The 19,727-nt window shown below is 33.3% G+C and overlaps 1 protein-coding gene and 1 long non-coding RNA gene across 2 annotated transcripts; both read left to right on the top strand.

The window, feature by feature from the left end:
* Window positions 1–5,858: 5,858 nt before the first annotated feature.
* LOC120114730 lies at window positions 5,859–6,701 on the top strand. The gene is made up of 3 exons (XR_005515423.1): window positions 5,859–6,085; window positions 6,261–6,337; window positions 6,542–6,701. It is a non-coding gene; the product is annotated as an uncharacterized LOC120114730 (long non-coding RNA).
* A 154-nt stretch (window positions 6,702–6,855) lies between these two features.
* On the top strand, window positions 6,856–8,216 carry LOC120114734 (phenylalanine--tRNA ligase beta subunit, cytoplasmic-like). Its single transcript, XM_039135536.1, has 4 exons — window positions 6,856–6,915; window positions 7,306–7,635; window positions 7,708–7,842; window positions 8,175–8,216. The coding sequence occupies exons 1-4, from the start codon at window positions 6,856–6,858 to the stop codon at window positions 8,214–8,216; spliced, it is 567 nt and encodes a 188-aa protein (XP_038991467.1).
* The last annotated feature ends 11,511 nt before the right edge of the window (window positions 8,217–19,727 follow it).

The raw sequence follows: 19,727 nt of genomic DNA, 5'->3' as shown, positions 1-19,727 counted from the left end.
TATGAGCAAGAAGTTTACTGATAGAGAAATTCCAACCCACTAATACAAAAATTATGTTGTGCTTTGGTGTGGGCTACTCGAAGACTCATGCAGTACATGTTATATCATACCACTTGGTTGATATCTATACTTGATCCTTTAAAGTTCTTAATGGAATCACCAACTTTGACAGGAAAAATGGCTAGATGGCAAATGTTGTTATCTGAGTTTGACATCATATATGTCAACCAAAAAGCAATAAAAGGAAGTGTTATAGCAGATTTTTTGGCCAGTCGTGCATCATATGATTATCTGTCCATGAGTTTTAATTTTCTAGATGAGGATTTGTTGTGCATATCCATGGATGAAGAAATTGGATTAAATGATAAATCTTGGAAGCTTTATTTTGATGGAGCATCCAACGCCTTGGGACGAGGAATTAGGGCAGTATTAATTTCTCCAGAAAATGTCTACTATCCTTTTACAAGTAGATTGAAATTCTTTTGTAGTAATAATATGGTAGAATATGAAGCTTGTGTCATGGGATTGAAAGCATCCATAGAATGAAAAGTTAAATTTTTAAAGGTATATGGAGATTCATCGTTGGTGGTATATAAACTACGAGGAGAGTGAGAGACAAAAAATCTAAAATTATTGGAATACCAAAATTTAATCCTCAAACTAGTAAAGCAATTTGAAAATGTTACCTTTAATTATCTCCCTCGAGAAGATATTCAAATGACAAATGCTTTGGCCAAATTAGCCGCTATGTTTAAAGCGAATAAGAAAGCGGATATGATGCCAATTAAAATGCAAGTATATGAAATTTTGGCACATTGCTATAGTGTATAAGAAGAGGCAGATGGTAATCCATGGTATTATAATATCTTGCAATATATCAAATATCAAATTTATCCACAAAATACATCTGAGATAGATAAAAGAACATTATGAAGAATGGCTGCCGGACACATTCTCGATGGAGAGACTTTGTATAGAAGAGGCAGTGATCAAGTGTAAATACTAGAGAAGCAAGAAGTATTATTGAGGAGGTACATAATGGGATACATGGAACATATGCAAACGATCTTTATATGGCTAGAAAGATAATGAGATATGGGTATTATTGGGATACTATGCATACAAATTATATTGATTATGCAAGAAGATGTCATAAATGTCAAATATACACAGACAAGATTCATGCACCTCCATCACCCTTACATGTGATGACACCACCATGGCCATTTTTTATGTGGGGAATAAACATCATTAGGGCAATCACACCAAAAGCATCAAATGGGCATCATTTCATCCTGGTGGCAATCGACTATTTCACTAAATGGGTTGAAGCTTCCTCATATGCCAATATAAAGAGGTCTACAGTTTGTAAATTTATAAAGAAAGAAATAATTTTCTGGTGTGGGCTACCAGAGAGAATCAATACGGATAATGCTATGAACTTGAACAATAAAATGATGACTGAACTTTGCGTACAGTTAAAGTAAAGCATGCAAACTCAGTGACTTATCGCCCAATGATGAATGAGGCAATTGAAACAGCTAATAAGAACATTAAGAGGATCATTACAAAGACCACTGAAACTTATAAGGATTGGCATGAGAAGTTACCCTTTGCCCTATATGCATATCGAACTACAGTGCGAACGTCTACTGGGGCAACACATGTTTCTTTAGTTTATGGGATGAAAGCAGTCTTACCGATTGAAGTTGAGATCTCATCACTTCGAATCTTGAAGGAGGTAAAATTGGATGAAGTTGAATGGGTCCAAGCTCGATTTGATCAATTGAATCTTATCGAGGAGAATATATTAAAAGCTATTTTCCATGGACTGATGTATCAGAAACGGATGATAAAGGCTCATAACAAGAAAGTGTATCCGAGAGAGTTCCAAGAGTGTGATCTAGTGCTTAAGAAGATCTTTCCTATACAAAAAAATTTCCGTGGGAAATTGATGCCTAATTGGGAAGAGCCATATATTGTTAAAAAGGTCTTTTCTGGAGGAGCATTGATTTTGGTAGAAATGGATGAAGAAGTTCTGAGAAACCCAATAAATTCATATTCTGTCAAGAAATATTATGCTTGAAGAAAAGGAAAAAAGAAAAAAAGAAAGAAAAAAAGAGAAAATAAAAAAGGGGATCTTGCAACCAAAGAAGGATTTGAGTTGAAAACCTGGAAGGGAAGCTCAAATACATGTTGATATTAGGCATCTGACAATTAAACCCTCTCGAGAGCCTGATATTTGGGGAAAAACTTCAGGTCTACAAACATTCTGGCAATGTTTGAGATCTTCCAAACATAAGCTTACCTCAGTGCTCTAAATTATATCAAGTTGATTGGTTCAAAAATACTCATGCTAATGATTGTTAGGTCATCTGACTCTTATTTCTATATTTGTTTCATTCCTATGATTGCCATGACTTTGAAAAAATTTCCATATCTTTATCAATAAGTTCCAAGTTCATCTTTTCGAGCTTCAATTTTATTCTTTTATAAGCAACTTATAAGTGGATTAACATAATCTCAAGATAAGAAAAAGATTTCTGGCTATCATTTTAAATTAATACTTTTGAGTGCATGGAATCCAAAGTAAATCCCAATGTCAACACTTGCAATCGTTGTTAAAAAGTGTGCAAGTTTTTGCCACCATAGAGTCATTTGGAGGCAATTAAAGAAGAAAAGCAACAAAAGAAATTTTCAGCAAAGAGAAACTGACAGAGTGCTTTGGGAAAAGAGATCTAAAGTAAAGAGTCTAGGAAAAGAGTAAGTCAAATCCAAGGGAAGAGCAAAGATGAAATCCTAGCAAAGATAAAGACTCAGCAAAGGGAATGAAACATCAATTAATAAAGGAGCTCAAAATTTTAAATCTATACCATGCATCCATATTTAGGCATTTGCAGAAATATGAGCATTTACATTCATTTTATCAATGTTGAATATTTGACAGGAATTCCAAAATTAGCAAAGATTTCAGCAAAGAATTAGTCTACTTTTAATATTTGAAAACATGGATTTCAGCAAAGATTCGACTCCATCACAGAAGGAGATGAATCAACATTTCCAATGAAAGAGTTCATAATGAGAAGAAATCTATCGCAGAAGGAGATAGATTAGCATCAACATTTCCAGTGGAGAGTTCATAATGAGAAGAACTCATCCAATGAGGGAGAAGAAGTTCATAATGAGAAGAACTTGTTCAACCTTAGTTCGATTAATCACATATGGAGTCGAATCAGTGACACTTCACTCGAGGAATCAATATTTCCAATGGAGAGTTCAAAATAAGAAGAACTCGTCCGAAGAGGAAGAAGAAGTTCATAATGAGAAGAACTTGTTCAACATTTCCATCTTAATAAAGATAAGTCAACTGGACAAAAACTTATTGTCTTTTCGTCTTTTCCCTATTCTTGTTAACATAAGAATGAACAAAGAGGGGTAGCTATCGACACTAGTTTTTGTCACAATCCTATTATTATTATTATTACAAATAATACAACAAAAATGAAGGCTCAAATACAATAAACCAGAGCCCATTTACAAATCAATCCCTGAGGCCCAACAGAACCCAATCCATGCCCAAATGACCCAAACCCAATTAGGGTTTTCATCATCTTCTCCAGCCATCGTAGATCTCAATCGTTGGATCTGGATAGATCCAATGATCCAGATAATTTCAACAGAAACCTTAGGGTTTCATTACAACCCTAGGGCTATTCTGGCCGCCGCCTTAGGTTGATGATGAGATCGCCGTCGCCGCTGCCATGTGTTCCACTCAGACATCGCCACGAAGATATCGTCGTTGAAGATCACCAGTCGAGATCGAAGAAGATCTGGGTGCATTTAATGCACCCAACTTACTCACCGGACACCTCACTGCCCCTATGTGAGTCACCGCCATAGCCTTGGTGACTCACGGGGGTACCCCTCTTTAACCGGTCCGAACGGTATAACATGGGGGCCTATAAAAGGCCATCGAACCTGTAAGAAAAGGGGAAGAAAAAAACAACAAGAAAGAGGAATACACAGCAACCCAAAACCTGCGAAAAATATAGAAAAATATAGAGGAGAGATCATGAGAGTCTTATCGTCGTCAAAGCTTCCACGCATCATCGGAGAAGTCAAGACATCGAAGGTAAAAATTTAGATCTACGTCGATATATAGGTGTTTAGGGGAAAAGGTTGCCGGATTCGGCTTTAGGACAGGGAGAGCTTCGATTTTGGGTATTTTGATATTTTTTGGCCACCATGAACTGTGGCCGGTGACGGCGTACGAGGGTCAGCTGGTTAAGGGTATATTTATACCCTCCCAGAAACTACGTCATTTTGGGGATGGACCTCTATGTAATTTACTAATGGGTAAACCTCGTCCGCAGTCCCTGTGAATTTTGTAATCTTCTATTTTGGTCACGAAATCAAGTTTCTGTGCATCTCAATTTGGCTTTCAGATTTTATTTTATTACATTTTAATCCCTATCAATATATTTTTATATTTAGGGTAAAATATCCATTTTAATCCCTTAAATTTTAATAAATTACATTTTAGTCCTGAATAATTAATTATGGTTAAAACACACTTTCAGTACCTAGTCTTTTATAATAATTCGAATTATGACCATAAGTTTTATTATTTTTCAATTTAATCTCTTAATTTTAATACTTTTAATTTTTAATATTACTATTAGTTTATTTACACATTTAATACCACAAATATGATTTATTTACAATATTGGTCTTGATCTTTTATACTTTCATGTTTTCATCATTAAAATTATAATATGTAATCGGGTCATATTATTTTATACAATGAATCATAAAATATCTCCTTAACTTATTAGGAAGGTATTTTAAATGATTATTGGTATAAAATAATATCCATAGTATTTGTTAAAGGGATCATAAATTAAATTAAATTCAAATTTGTAAATTTTTACTGCAAAAATTTTAATTAATAAACAAAGATACCATTTTTTGGCGTTGTGGGGTGCTAATCCTTCCCCACAGGTAACCGACTCCCGAACTCATTTTCTGGTAAGCAGACCCTTTTTGTGTTGTTTTAATATTATTTTTATAAATTTTATTAAAATAACATATCATTTTTGGTGACCAATCACATCTCGATAAATTATTGGTGACGACTCCTCAAATTGTGTTTTATCTTATGCGAGAAGAAAACATTTACTTTTTCGAGATGAAATTTAAAAAATAACGACATTTGTTTTAACCGGGCAAATACCGTCTCGACAGTTTGTATAAAAATATCGTAATAGGGTTAATCTATTATGGCATTTTTTCAACAAATGCCGCAACAGAGTAATACTTTAGCGGCGTTTGTATAAAACGCCGCAATAGGTTCATCCATAGTGACGTTTCTCAACAATCGTCATGATAGAGTAGTATTTTAGCAACGTTTTATTAAAAACACCGCAATAAAGTTCATCTATAGTGGCTTTTTTTCAATAAACACCGCAAAAGAGTAGTACTTTAGTGGCGCTTTTATACAAATGTCACAATAGGATTCATCTATAGTGGTATTTTTTCAACAAATGTCTCAATAAAGTAGTACTTTAGCGGGATTTTTATACAAATGCCACAATAGGGTTCATATATAGTGGCGTTTTATAACAAACGCCACAACAAAGTTGTTCTTTAGCGACATTTTTTTCCAAACGCCTTTGTGGCATATTGGTTCAAAAACGCCGCAAATTTTAAAAGTAAAAGTTTTATCTCCCTTCAACTCGATCTAACCTTTTATTTTCCCTAACCTTTTCTGTTTTCCGCTGATCTCACCTTTTATTTTCCCCAACCTTTTCTGCTTCCCTAACCTTTTCGGTCCCTATTTGCTTCAGTCCCTTCACCGTTTGCTGTTTGTTGTTTGCTGTTTGGTGGCAAATCCACTCCTTTTTCCCTTCCTTTAAGGATGATTCTAGGTTTTCTCAACGCGGCTCCAGGATCTCTCTTTTCGTGCTCATTCTTGTCGCCATTGCCGGATTGATCTCCATTTTTTGGATCTTGCATCGATTAGTAAGAGAGCGGTTGAATTTAGGTGAAGAACTTCAGGGCTGATGAGCTGATTGAATTTTAAAAGGTAAATCTTCATAAAGCTTATTTGTTGTGCTCACCTGTGAAGTTGTTTTATTAAGCAATCAGTATCTTGGTACTTCTGTCTGTACCTTCTGCACTTGTTTCTCCTAATTTTTAGATAGGATTTGACTAATTTCAATGGAGGGTTATACTAAATATGTTCTACTAACACGTAACAGTCAGATTTGAAGTTGAAGAAGTTCTTGCACATTATTGAGAATTCAAGTGTGTTCCCTGTCATTTATGACCGCAACAGGTATGTGTGTTCTTGGTAATGTGCATCTGATTATTAGTTTTAACCTTTGTGTTTAGCAATAAATTTCACTTTAACTTAATGCTGCTTAACCTTCTGCCTATATTTGCTCCTTTTCAAGTGTGTATTTGTACAACATGTATTGTTAGGTTTAAAAATACTGAAATGCACCTGGATGACCTTTCTGTTTTTCTTGTCTTTATATAGAATTGTTTTGTCTTTACCGCCAATTATTAATGGTGCACACTCAGCAATCACTTTGAAGACAAAAAATGTCTTCAGTGAGTGCACAACAACCGATCTAACAAAGGCTAAAATTGTTTTAAATACAATGGTAAGGAGTTGAGTACTGTTAGCTTTTGTCCTTACCTTTATAAGTGGGGGTAAGAACAAACATTTCCTTCTATCTACTGGTGACCACTTTTTCGACCTACTGTAAAAGGAAATTTGAGGTGGAACCAATTGAAGTCATATCATTTGATGGAAACTCAAGTGTTTATCCAGATTTATCAGAATATAATATGGAAGTTCCACTATCATATATTATTGGTTCCATTGGAGTTCCTCTGGAAGCAGATGAGGTAATGCTTTCATTTTCTTTATGTCTCTTATTTCTTTGTTATTTTTTGTGTCTCTTATTTCTTTGTTATTTTTTATGTTATCCATATAGTGAAAATGATTGTTTAATGGAGTTCCACTCGTGTTCGTCTGTTTTGATATTTCTATATGTTGTAAATTGGTATAGTTGTCTGAGTTTGTTCACTGAACTGCTCACTTATATAAAGGTGAGGAAGAGCATTGAGTGAGGTTACATTAGTCTGATATGGTAATGGTTATAGTGTCATGTATTTGTTTGTTCTGATGGCATCATTGGTGGCATTCTATTGTTAACATTGTTCAGTTTATATAGTTTAATAACCTGCATGTTGTAGCTATTCTTAATATGTTCTTCCATTGTTGTCGCTAAACAGGTCATTAATCTATTAAAACGAATGCAATTTAATGCTGAAAGAGCTGGATCAGGTACCTCCTATATCAGTGTGTTTGTACCTCCAACCAGAAGTGACATTCTTCACCCATGTGATGTTATGGAAATAATGATCGAAGGAATAATATTTCACGGATGCATTTTTGAAGGGGAGGTTATTGGGCTCCTCCCTTGTGGGTTTCTGTTAATGAGGCTCTTTATTCTTGTTCAGGATGTTGCAATTGCTTATGGCTATAATAATATACCAAAGAGAAAGCTTTCATCTTTGAAGCCCCTCCCCTTGAACCAGCTCAGTGATCTTATAAAATCTGAGGTGCATGAATACACTGAAGTAGTCTTTTTTTATTGTAAATTTTTTCTATGCTCTAATTGAGGTTCTTTTTAGATATCCATGAATGGCTTTACGGAGGTGTTGACATGGATTTTATGTTCTAAGAAAGAAAATTTTGAGATGTTAAATCGGAAGGATGACAAATCTACTGCGTTGATCATTGGAAATCCCCGCTCTTCTGATTTTGAAGTTTGTATTTTCATTTTAGAAATATATGTATAAGATTATTTCAACATTCCAGCTTTCTGGGTTCCTCCTTACCGTGTCTGTTCCAGAACTGTAATTTTAGACCGCTTGAGAACTAGTATTAGTTTTTCCTATAAAAAAGAAAGAACTAGTATTAGTTTTTATGATTTTGTTCAACCTGTTTTTGTCAAGACTTCTTGAAATATTGTGCATGGCCTTATTTTCTACAATCAAATTTATTTTTTAAATGACTGGTACTTAAAAATCGAACAGACAATTGAGGAGCCCATTGTTGCTCTCTATAGATAAGTGTTCAACATTTGGTTCATTTGAAGGATGAGAAGGAAAAGGACAAGAAAAAGAAATATGAATATTAGCTGTTCAATGTTTTTACTGGAAGCCTTTTATTGGAACTCCTAATTGAAGATTGCTTATTCTGTTTGCATAGGTGCTTCGTGCAAGTCTTATGTCTGGCATGCTAAAGACCGCTGGACATAACAAAGACCATCCAAAGCCCATAAAGGTACAATTTTGGTTTTGAATTGTTCAGGTTGAAACACTCTCAGAATATAGCGTTATGGATTTACTTTTTTGAATTGTGGCACCTTCTCTAATATGTGTTTTTTTTCTGTTGCACATCTTTCATTGGAAGATGGTCCCTTCTGGTTAAAAGCCCTTGGACTTCTGTTCTGTTGGCATCATTCTTTCTTTGGAAAGACTGATATCGGTATATGGAGGGGGACATATTTGTAGATGTTCTTATGTTAGTTGAAGAGCTATTTCATTGAGAGTGTCAGTCTAATACATTCCATGTCTCCCCCTCTTCCAACAGGTGTTCAATAATGAACATGGGAATGCAAAAATGTTTCTGTCTATTATTTTACTATTATTCACTTGTTATGCTTCTCAAGTTTGAATTCATTCATCTTAATTTACGAGTATACGGTCACTCTGGGTTTATATTTTGCTCTTTTTTTTGGAAACTTTCACATGTCCAGATTTATGAAGTGGGTGATGTAGTACTTTTGGATGAAAAGAAAGATGTTGGTGCATCAAACCGTCGCCTACTTGCTGCTTTATATTGCGGTGCTAACTCGGGTTTTGAGGTAAGATTTCCTTATTATGCCCACCTGTTTTTGAATTTGATGACTTCGTGCATTGATTTGTTGTAGTCTTCAATGGTCAGTTTTTGTTTCTGTAAAGACTGAAAATTTCTTTATGAAGTTGTTTATTGTAATCTTCAAATGATCAGAAGTGACTTTCTGTTCACTTGACAGGTCATCCAACCTGGAGAAGTTGATGGTTTGTGGTTAAAAATCTTTTTTTGCTCTGTTCTAAAACCCTGGTTAATTGTGCATTGTTTTTGAAGTTTGGTTTTATTACATGATGTAGTACATATCTTATCATGCTTTTACTTTTAGTTTATCTTCTTGTAATATATTGTCTCTGAATCCATTGTTTTCATTATTGTTTGAATTGAAGGTATATTCTTGATGAAAAGAATCAACTGAAGTTGCAGATCAATACAAATTGCCACTAGAAGATTGTTTTTTATTCTAGTGAACATTGTTTTTTTTTAATTGAAAGAGAAAGAACTTAGACTAACTTCTAGTTAACAATGTTGAACTATGTTACATTTTAATTTAATTTCATAAATTTTGATTTATTTTTCTACATAATTTGTGTCGTACTTAATTTTTTTAAGTTTATTGTTATTAGATAATGCTATTTAATATTAAATTTGCGTAATATAAAGTAGAAAATGATATATGCGAAATCGGTTAACTATAGTGGCGTTTGAAAATAAAAGCCACCAAAAGTCAGGTTCTTTTACTGCGTTTTGTGAAGGAAACGCCACTAATGACCACACATTTGCGATGTTTATAAAAAAATGCCTCATATTCATAGTTAATAGTGATGTTTTTACCACAAACGCCGATAATTATCATAACATGTATCGGCGTTTTAGAAAACAAACGCCACTAAAGACAAGGTAATTAGCGACGTTTTTGAGAAAACGCCGCTATAGATCTTGACCTTTTGCGGCGTTTTATGTTCACAAACGCTGCTATTTTTTGCGGAGTTAGTTTTAGCGGCGCTTCTTGCGGTGTTTTTATATTCGTCGGGAATGTTTTTAGCGGCGCTGAAAAACGTTGCCGCTAAAAACCTATATTGCTGTAGTTGGTGAGCCAAATAAAGTTTCTAAAATGTTGGGGACCATCAAAATGCCAAGCTAAGTTCAGCAAATTATTTTTCAGATCCTAACCATCCCGATGGAGAGCGTTATAACCGATTTTCACAGTGCATTGTCTGGATGGATCCCAGAGCCAAGTTGGTTTGTCAACATCTAGATCATTTTTTTGGTGGGGGAAAATCGATGATATCACGAAGGATATCCTCCTCCACAATCGCCTTTAACTTTTCCAAATCCTCATTCCCATTAGCGTTAGTGAAATCGCAGACCGTAGCTTTCGGGTCAACATTCTGGTCATCCTTGATTCTCTACACAATCGATCGTTTTCCCGGGATCCAAGCATCGGTCCAAAAATTTATGTTAAGTCCATTTCCAATGGACCAACACATATTCTCACGGATAAAGCACCAAACTTTGGCAAGGGAACGCCACACAAAAGAGTCGTTCCTCGAGTTAAGATCGTTTGGGATATGCGAGATGATTTTATACTTGGACCGACAGATCTTCACCCAAAGAGCATCTGAATTCGTTAGGAAAATTTACCCCAAGTTAATGAGAAAAACTTCATTTTGAACATTGATAAGGCGTATACCAAGGCCTTCAAGTGTAGTGGGCTGGCAGCACGACTTCCAATTAATGAGAGCCATCTTAGGATGTTCATTTGTACCATCCCAGATAAGACAAAGATCAATTATTTCAATTTTTCCACACACACATTTGGGTGCAATACCCAAAATTTGATTAGTGACTAAAATGCAACTTTTAAAAGTTTAGTGGCTAAAGTAGAAACTTGGAAAAGTTTAGGGATCAAAAGTGTAAATTTTAAAAGTTTTATATTTTGAACCCGTAAATGAATAGTTTATCCGTAACAATGGATCCTATATGAAATTCAGATTTTGATATGGAATTTGTGTAAAGAGCTATTAAGCAATAAAGTTTAGTAAAGTATTCGAATAATAGGATCAAATAAAAAGTTAAAAAAAATTGAGAGATGATAGTATAAGGTTAGAAATATTATATCAATATTTTTAATTAGTATAATTTGATGTGGATTGGTGGAGTTAAGTGGATTTTTCCATTTTTAAGTGAAATAGTGATTTTTAGTGACTAAATTGAAAATTTGAAAAAATTAAAAGGGTAAAACGAAGAGTGAATTATATTTGTTCATCTTTGACTTTTTGATTATTAAAATAGAAGATATTGTGGTGGCAAGCAGTAATTCTCATAATTTTTAAAGGATAAAGTTGTGATTATATATTAAAGAAATTTTATATTCATTTAATAAATATTTTGACATGTGTACATGATAGAAAAATGATCCATATTAAATTTTCTATCATTTGGTAATAATATTTCATTGTTTTCATGCTTGAATCATTGGTTTGATTGCTAGAATAAATAATGAACAAGTTGAATTTTGATGATTTATGCATAGATATTTGTGTTATTAATGTCGTAGATTTGTTTTCAAGTGTATATAATGATCAAATTTTCATAGAAATACTTATATACTACTCGACCATGGTTAATTTTCACGAGAAATTGTTGAAATTGGATTGTTGTTAATATGGAAATGATTGAAATTACAAGGAAATGTTGTTAAGAAGATGAAATCATTCTTGAATCAAGTTGAAAAAGCAAGTTAAATATACTTGTTTAATTCGGCCAAAGGGAACCTAAGGGAAAAATATAAAGAAAAATAGTGGAAAAATTATACAAGGTTTAGAAATGATGTATGAGTAATTCTACATGCTTAGAATGTGATTTGGATCAATTTGGAATATTGTGAAAGTATAGGGGCTTAATTACATAAATTGAGAAATATGGAGATTAATTTGTAATTATTTAAGAAATTGATATGTTATGCTGGAATTAGAATGTTGATTTGGATTATATTAGAAGTTTGTGAAAGTTTAAGGAGTTATTCAAAAAGTTTTGGGAAAACGAGAATTTAAGTGTAATTGTTTAATAATTGGAGTATTATGATGGAATTTTAATGTTAGAATGTTGAATTTGAGATTAGAATATGTCATTAGACTAAATTGGAAAGTTGTTAAGTATGAGGACCAAATCATAAATATGGAAAAGATAGGAAGTCAAATAACAACTTTGAAATAATTGAAGTATTGTGTTTAAATTTAAATGCTGGAAACTTTGGTCATAAAAATTAAAGCTTGAATTAAAGTTAAAATGTAAAATTGTTAAGATTGAGAACAAAATTACAAATTTGTATAAGTTGTGGGTTTGAAACGAAAAATGGGTATAAGTTAATGAGTAGAAATTGAACATGTTATTTGAATATTTGAATTTGTTTTATGATGATTGAATTTAGGAGTAAATAGCAAAAAAAGGACTATATTGAAATACAATAGAAAGATTGAGTTGAAATTCTAAAAGAATTTACCTTTTAGTTAAAATTTTGGTATTATGAATTTAGAATTAAATTTAAATGGTTATAAGAGTGTAATGGTTAAGTGTAAAAATAGAAAAAGGTTCTTAAATTGTAAATATTCATTTGTTTAGGTACTCTATTGAAGTTAAATATTAAAATGTTGGAATGTTGATTTGGGTTAATTTGTAAAATTTATTAAAATTGGAGATCAAAATGTAAATTGAATAAATTGAAGGTTACTGAATGAATCTGAAAGTGATTAAAATATAAATAATAGAATGATGATTCTGATATTAAAATATTAAAGTAGGATTGATTTGGAAATACGTATAAATTAAAAAGCTAAACTATAAATATGAAGTAATTATGGGTTAAAATAGAAATTGAATATAAGATAATGTGTGAAAATTTAAAGTGAATATCAAGGGACTATTTAGAATATTTTTAAAATATTAGATTATCTTTGAAAAAAGTTTATTAGTGGATATAATGTGAAATGTTGAATAGCTAAGTAAATAGCTGTAAGAATAATTATTTAAGTGACTTGAAAAATTAATTCGATAGAATTGAAGTTAGTTTTTGATTTGATAAAGAGTTTAATATTGAATATGCATTAATGATATTTTGAGAATATTTATACGAATATAAATTTATTAGTACAAGATTAAAATAATATAAAAACTTGATAATCTTCCTATATATGTTTTATATGAAAATGATATAATATTTAAATAAAAGTCCAGTGTATAGACTTAAGTCATTGGTACACGGGATAAAGTGATTATTGACTACTAAATTCGGATACTAGTAAGTCATAATGTAAAGTGCTGATCATTTGATTTTATGTCAGTGGAAACATGCACTCATGTATTAGTGCAAGTGTGTACTCCTATATAAGTGCCTTCGTGCACTTCTGTATTAGTGCAAATACGTACTTCTGTATTAGTGAAATTCTGCACTCTCGTATTAGTACTAATGGGTACTTATGTTATTAGTGCATCTGTGCACTCATGTATCAGTGCAATCTTGCACTTGAATTAATGCATTTGTGTACTTCTGATTCTAGTACACTTGTGTACTCCTGACTATAGATGTACAATTAGTAAAAGTAATAATACAACAAAAGATACGACACAGTAAATTAAAAGTACAATAAAAGAAATAGTAAGGTAAAGGAAAATAGTATAGTGAAAGGAATACTACATAAAAAATGAGCAATAAAAGAAAAGGAATAATACTGGAAGAAGAGACATCACAGTTCTTATTATTATGTTTTATAGTAAAATTTATTACACAAAGTTTGAATTACACTAAATGATATATATATATACAAAGAGTTATATAGATTCAAATTGGAATAAGAATGACATAATTATGTGCGTAATATGGACATTATAGTAATAGTTGTTATCTGTGGATGGTTGTGTGGAGGAAGACAACAACTACTTTGCATGTGTTTAATAAGATATAGATGTTATTTACGTAGTGTTATATAACGGTCACAAGAGTTGTGCTAAAATATGAAATAACATAGTATGAGTAAACGTTATAAAGAAAGATGAAAATATGGTAAGTGGATATGTAGGGGTGAAATTAAATCATGTTATAAAGAATAATCCTTTGATTTTTAAACTAAATAGTTTTAATTGTGATATGAAATAATATAGATACTACAGGAAACCGAATGTGAACTGAAAATTAAATATTTCATTATAAATTTATGTGATTAAATAATTTAATAATAAGTGTTAAATTTGGAAAGTTTAAAAGAAGCAAAAAAAAAAAATACTAGCTTCAAGTAGAAAATGTAATATAGAAATAGTTTAATATCTTTAATTCGTATTTGGGTATGAATACGGGTTAAGGGTGTTACATTAGGGATGGCCACCGTCTGCATAAAATAATTAGTGATGGCTAGCAAAGTAGACTTAGCAAGCGTGATTCGTTCAGGAGGAGAAAGCTGATATATTGTCTAATATCCAGCTTGCCTTAGACCTTATCCACGAAAAATTGAAAACAATATTCCTAGTCACTTTGCCGTGAAAGAAGGGCATACCCAGATAAGTGCCAAGATTGAAAGATCGTTTAAAACCTAAGATAAAGCAGAGGTCAGCAGTCAGATGCTCCAGCACATTGTTAGAGAAAAAGACTTTGGTCTTTCTAGCATTAACCTTGTACCCCAAAAGCCTACTAAATTGATCCAGAACAGCCCGGGTGAGATAAGCTTGGTTGCTCGCACCTTATAAAAAAGGATGAGGTCATCTGCAAAAAAATAGATGGGAGAGTTTAGGACATCCCTGAGATAAAACCATCGACTCACACAGATTTTGTTTCTGAGCGTAAAGAATACTCTGACCTGGTCGCTCCATGCACAAGACAAACAAATAGGGGGAAAGAGGACATCCTTTCCTGATTCCTCTACTTGGTTTGAACTTCGAAGAGAGAGACCCATTCCACAAAATGCATAATAATGCGGTGGATCTGATTTAGGCAGCGAATGTCAGTAAGAGAATTAGACATAAAATCCCAGGTAACTCGGTCATAGGCCTTTTCGAGGTCCACTTTAATAGCCATCCAATTTGTTTTCCCTTTTTCTTCATCATAGAATGTATGACATCCTAATCCACGAGAATATTATCATTAATACTACGGTCCGCTATAAAGCTTGCTTGATTATACATGATGATCATATGAAAAATGATTCTGAACCTATTGACAATGATCTTCACAATCAACTTGTAGAGCACCGTACACAAGCTTAATGGGTCGAAAATTAGCAAATGAATCAGGTCCCTTGTTTTAAGGAATGAGGACGATCAAGGCCTTGTTAATCTCTAGGTGCACCAACAAAAATGTCCTTCACTTAAGCACAAATAGACGAACCGATAGTATTTCATTGATTTTAATAAAAAAGGGCGTTAAGGCCATCCACCCCAAGGGACTTGAGAGGCTTCATGGAGAACATAGCATTACTCATTTCATCATCCATGACTGAGGCATCCAAGATCTTGATATCAGCCTCTGAAAGATGGGGAAAGGCCCCCTGATAGGAAAAGTACCATTCGAATGCCATCATCCTGATAGAGCGTAGAAAAGAAATTAGTAGCTTCATTTCAGCGGATATCATCGTCATAACACCACTCTCTTTTACTCAAGCAGAGGGCTTTGATGCGATTAGCTTACTACGAATCTTAAGCTCTTCATCATGGTAATGAGGAAGATCACATCTATCCATAGAATCTTGGATGGAGGTTAATTGCTTTTTAAGTTTTCACTTCTCCTGCACAATGTGGCCCGAAACATTTTTATTCCAAATTTTGAGAGAATCGGTAATGTTACTTAGTGAAGAATATCCCTATCAAAAGACCAATATTCCTGAATGAAGTGCAAGAACTCCAGGTGCTTGGTCCATCCACCCATAAATTGGAAAGGCCTACACAGCTTCCTGGTTTGATTCTCCGCCGTTTGGATAAGGATCCAATTTACTACGAATAAGATTGTGCACCATGGAGTTCAGGGCCAGTCTAATCCATGCTTCATTTTCGATCAAGTCATTCAGAAACGTTGTCATGGGTCCAGGTAAATTAAGGGCCTTTAAACCCATGGTCAGTAAGCCTATTTGATCCATGAAATTTTGGAACAACTTAAACCCGATGCTATTTCTATGCCCCCTCTTTTCTCTGCATCATTAAGAATAACATTAAAATCACCAGCTAAGAGCCAAGGTCTCATTCTAGTATTAAAATTACTCAAATCTCTCCAGATAGCCTTCCTCTTACTGGCATTGGGGTTCTCATAAACAACAGTAAACAAAAAAAAAAGGTGGGTGACGAACTACCTGATATAAAGACGTGAATGTATTACGGATGAGCTACGATGATATCAATTGATATTTCAAAATTCCACATAAGCCAAATGCCACCAAAGAACCCAGTTGCTTCGACTCTGAAGGACTTTTCGAAACAAATTTTACGAATGACTTTGTCTGCATTCTCACCACTAATCCGAGGCTTGAACAAAGCGATTAACTTCAGTTTGTGATCCTGAATATATTCCTTAAAAAACTGTAGGAATTTGATCCCACCACATCCTTGACCATTCTAAGTTAGTATCAAATAATTCATTACAAATAAAGGCAAAAGAAAGCTTACCTTAGTGCTCGGATTGCACTCCGGCTTGAACAAACTTGGTATCTTGCGAATCCAACTTGTTTTGAATATCCTTCAACACGCCCTGCATTGCTTCATGCACGAGGATGCTATTGCCAGTAGCAACCTTTACTTTGAGAGCCTTGTTGTGGATTATAGTAGGGAGCTTCATGTCCTTCAATGAGGCAGCTTTATGATTATAACCTTGGTGTTTCGATATGCTTCTCCCATTGGTGGACGGACCAGTGAAACTAACTGCCAAGTGGGAGTCCGGATTAAGGGTTGTGCAATTCAGGCTTCCTTCCATCCCTAATGAATTATCAAAAATCGGGTTAGTTTATTAATTGAAAAACTCACCATTTAAACTAACATGGGCGTCTGTTTGCAACACGATGGTGGAGTGCAAGTGGCTAATGTCCTTGGAAATGGGCACAATAGATGAAGGAATTGTGGACGGTTCCTTAAGAAAGGTTGAAGGCACGTGAAAGGCATGTGCGTTTGACAACCATTCGACCAGCTAACATCCTGCATGGGCTTGGCTCCACCACCGTTTGCTGCATGGGCTTGGTTCCACCACCGTTTACTGTCAAATAAATAGCCTTTTTCTCAAATAGATAAGTTAGAAATGTAGTATCCGCATGGACTTTAAAGATTCTAATGTAGGAAGACTTTTTATTCTACTTTTGGGAGAAAATGATAAATAAAATGGGGGTTTTAATTGAAAAAATAAAATGAAAATAAACATAAAAATAATTAATTGTGAAAAATTCAATCTCGGAAATTGAAGAAAGTAAAATTTAGAAGAAATAAAATTTAAGTAAAACAACCTCAGGCATCGCTTTTCCTCAATTCCAATTGATCATCGAAAATGATTTTTACTCTTGATAAATGCCGATTACAGTCTACAAGTCCCAACCCTTTGTAACTTGTTTTTATCTCCGGTAAACCGACAATCGAAAATCAATCTTTGGAATTCAATCATTATTTGGACTAACCACGACTATCATCGCAAGCACCAATACATTTTAAGTTTTGGAAAAGCCCAACTCGGATTATGTTATCTCAATGAGAATCAAATCTGATCTCATTTTCTCTTAGCAAACAATCGCTAAATGTGTTCCCAAGAAGTCAAACTTGCTACCAGCCAATTATTCCTCTAAACTTTAAATAAGAACAACATCTAGACCAACATCAAATTTTTGGAATGGAAGTGTTTTGATTTTAAAGGAAAGGCCAATTGCCAATCCAAGTTTTCAGAAAATCAAGAATTATATCCGAAGGTATTAGGTGCTTTTCAATTCTTACGATCGGAATTGAGTAATCACTTAAGCCTTTGGCTTATCAGAAAATTAGCTAAGTATGATAAAAATCATATTTCACTTTTTTAAAGAAAATAAAAGCTTTAAAGTAAAACAAATGAGAAAAGAACAAAACTTTATAGAATAAGAAAGCAAAGAACAAAGTTAATTCGAGATATCTTTCAAGCTTTGCTCTAAGAGGGTATTTATAACTTTCCAAAACCTTAAAAATGAAGTGAAAATAGCTAAAGATAAAAACCTAAAAATATTCAAATAATAAAATCCAAATGATAAATCCCCAAATTCAAATTTAAGCTAAATCTGAGTAATTCGCCCATCCTTCTAGAATGCTGACTGGATCGCCTTTTGGAAGATACTGATTGGAATACCACGTCGGACTCTATCATGCCCCAAGTCATCCCCATGTGTCCATCCTCAACTCCAGAATTAAAAAAAAACTACAAAACTTCGCTTCTTTAGCGCTATTTCTGGAAATTAAAGTCCTATGTAGAAAATGAATCAATATACCCCAAATCAACAATATCAAAGAGGTAACGAGGAATAATTAATAGTAAAATAGTAGTAAGATAAATCACTCATCAAATTCTCTCTCACTTATTCAATGCTTGTCCTCAAACATTCCTCAATCAACACATCAAGATTTCAAGTTACCATCCTTCATCTCACAATATATCAAATACAACGAAACGAATCAAGATTAACAATTATCGATCAAGAAACATTCAAGTAAAGGAAAAACTTTAAGAAAATCATGACATCCCAATAATCCGTCAGTCTAAATGTTACGAGACCCAATACCTCACAAGGATTCACTCATTATCGCTCAAAGTTTTTCGGGTAAAGAATAATGCTCAATACAAGCTTATGCTTGTAATTAAATCAAGTCTCCACTATGAAAAATGAACAAAATGCATTAATCAAGGGGTCTTTAAAAGGGTTGTAACTGGGCTTAGGTTAAGGTAGGAAAAATGCCAAAGTTTGGTTTATGAATCAAGACAAGAGATAAGTTCATTCCACGAATTAGTCAAAGTAAACAAATGCAAGAAAGCAAACATCAAACAACCAACTTTTCTCTCTTTTTTTTTATTTTTTTCTTTTTTTTTCTTTTCAAATATGTTCTGCACTGTTTGAAACAATTTGTTTTCCGAACATTTCTTCGAAAAAAACCATCTATGTCCTAAAATGGGTAACACAAAAGGGTAAAAATATAAGGGTTTCAGGTTAATAATAGGGTAAAAAAAAGAAAGGGCAAAAGGTACAAATTTAGTTTACTAATGGATAAAAGTAAACAGGGTGACAATTTGGGTAAAGAAGTAGCAAAATCCTAGGTGCCCCTATCACACTAAAACATCAAGTTCAAAACATGTAATCTTGATACACATTTAATCACAAATTCTAGAATATCAAAATTAATTCGGCACACTTAATTAAACAAATGAGCAAGAATGAAAATATGCTTTTTTTAGGCTCAAATCTTACAAAAAAATATAATGTGTATCGAGTCAAGAATATATCAATCAACAAACACATGAGACATAAATAAAAATTTAAAGAAAAACGCTAGTCATGTCATTTTAAGTATCATGCATCCTAATTTCAATAAAAGAGAGATCACAAATCATAAGCCAACCAAAAACATAAAGTGAGATTCATGATAAGCAACAAGATATTCCAACATGTTAACCAAGGTAACTCAAATTCAAACATTAAAATAAAAGAAAGAAAAATTGATGCAAGGTATACCCCTCACTTAAAGCATATTGTCCCAATATGTAATTAAAAATGTAGGAGAGGGAATAGAGATAATCCCCGTTCTAATGACGGTCGCAAAAAGG

This window comes from Hibiscus syriacus, unplaced genomic scaffold (assembly GCF_006381635.1).
Source record: "Hibiscus syriacus cultivar Baekdansim isolate YM2019G1 unplaced genomic scaffold, ASM638163v2 tig00110241_pilon, whole genome shotgun sequence".
In the NCBI taxonomy this organism is placed as follows: domain Eukaryota; kingdom Viridiplantae; phylum Streptophyta; class Magnoliopsida; order Malvales; family Malvaceae; genus Hibiscus; species Hibiscus syriacus.
This window is presented reverse-complemented; position numbering and strand designations above follow the sequence as displayed.

Bases quoted from the DNA above. Each gene is read 5' to 3' on its own strand.
- LOC120114734 (XM_039135536.1), top strand. From the start codon at position 6,856: ATGGAAGTTCCACTATCATATATTATTGGTTCCATTGGAGTTCCTCTG. The intron at 6,916-7,305 runs GTAATGCTTTCA...GTCGCTAAACAG, and splicing joins TTCCTCTGGAAGCAGATGAG to GTCATTAATCTATTAAAACG. The intron at 7,843-8,174 runs GTTTGTATTTTC...GTTCATTTGAAG, and splicing joins CCCGCTCTTCTGATTTTGAA to GATGAGAAGGAAAAGGACAA.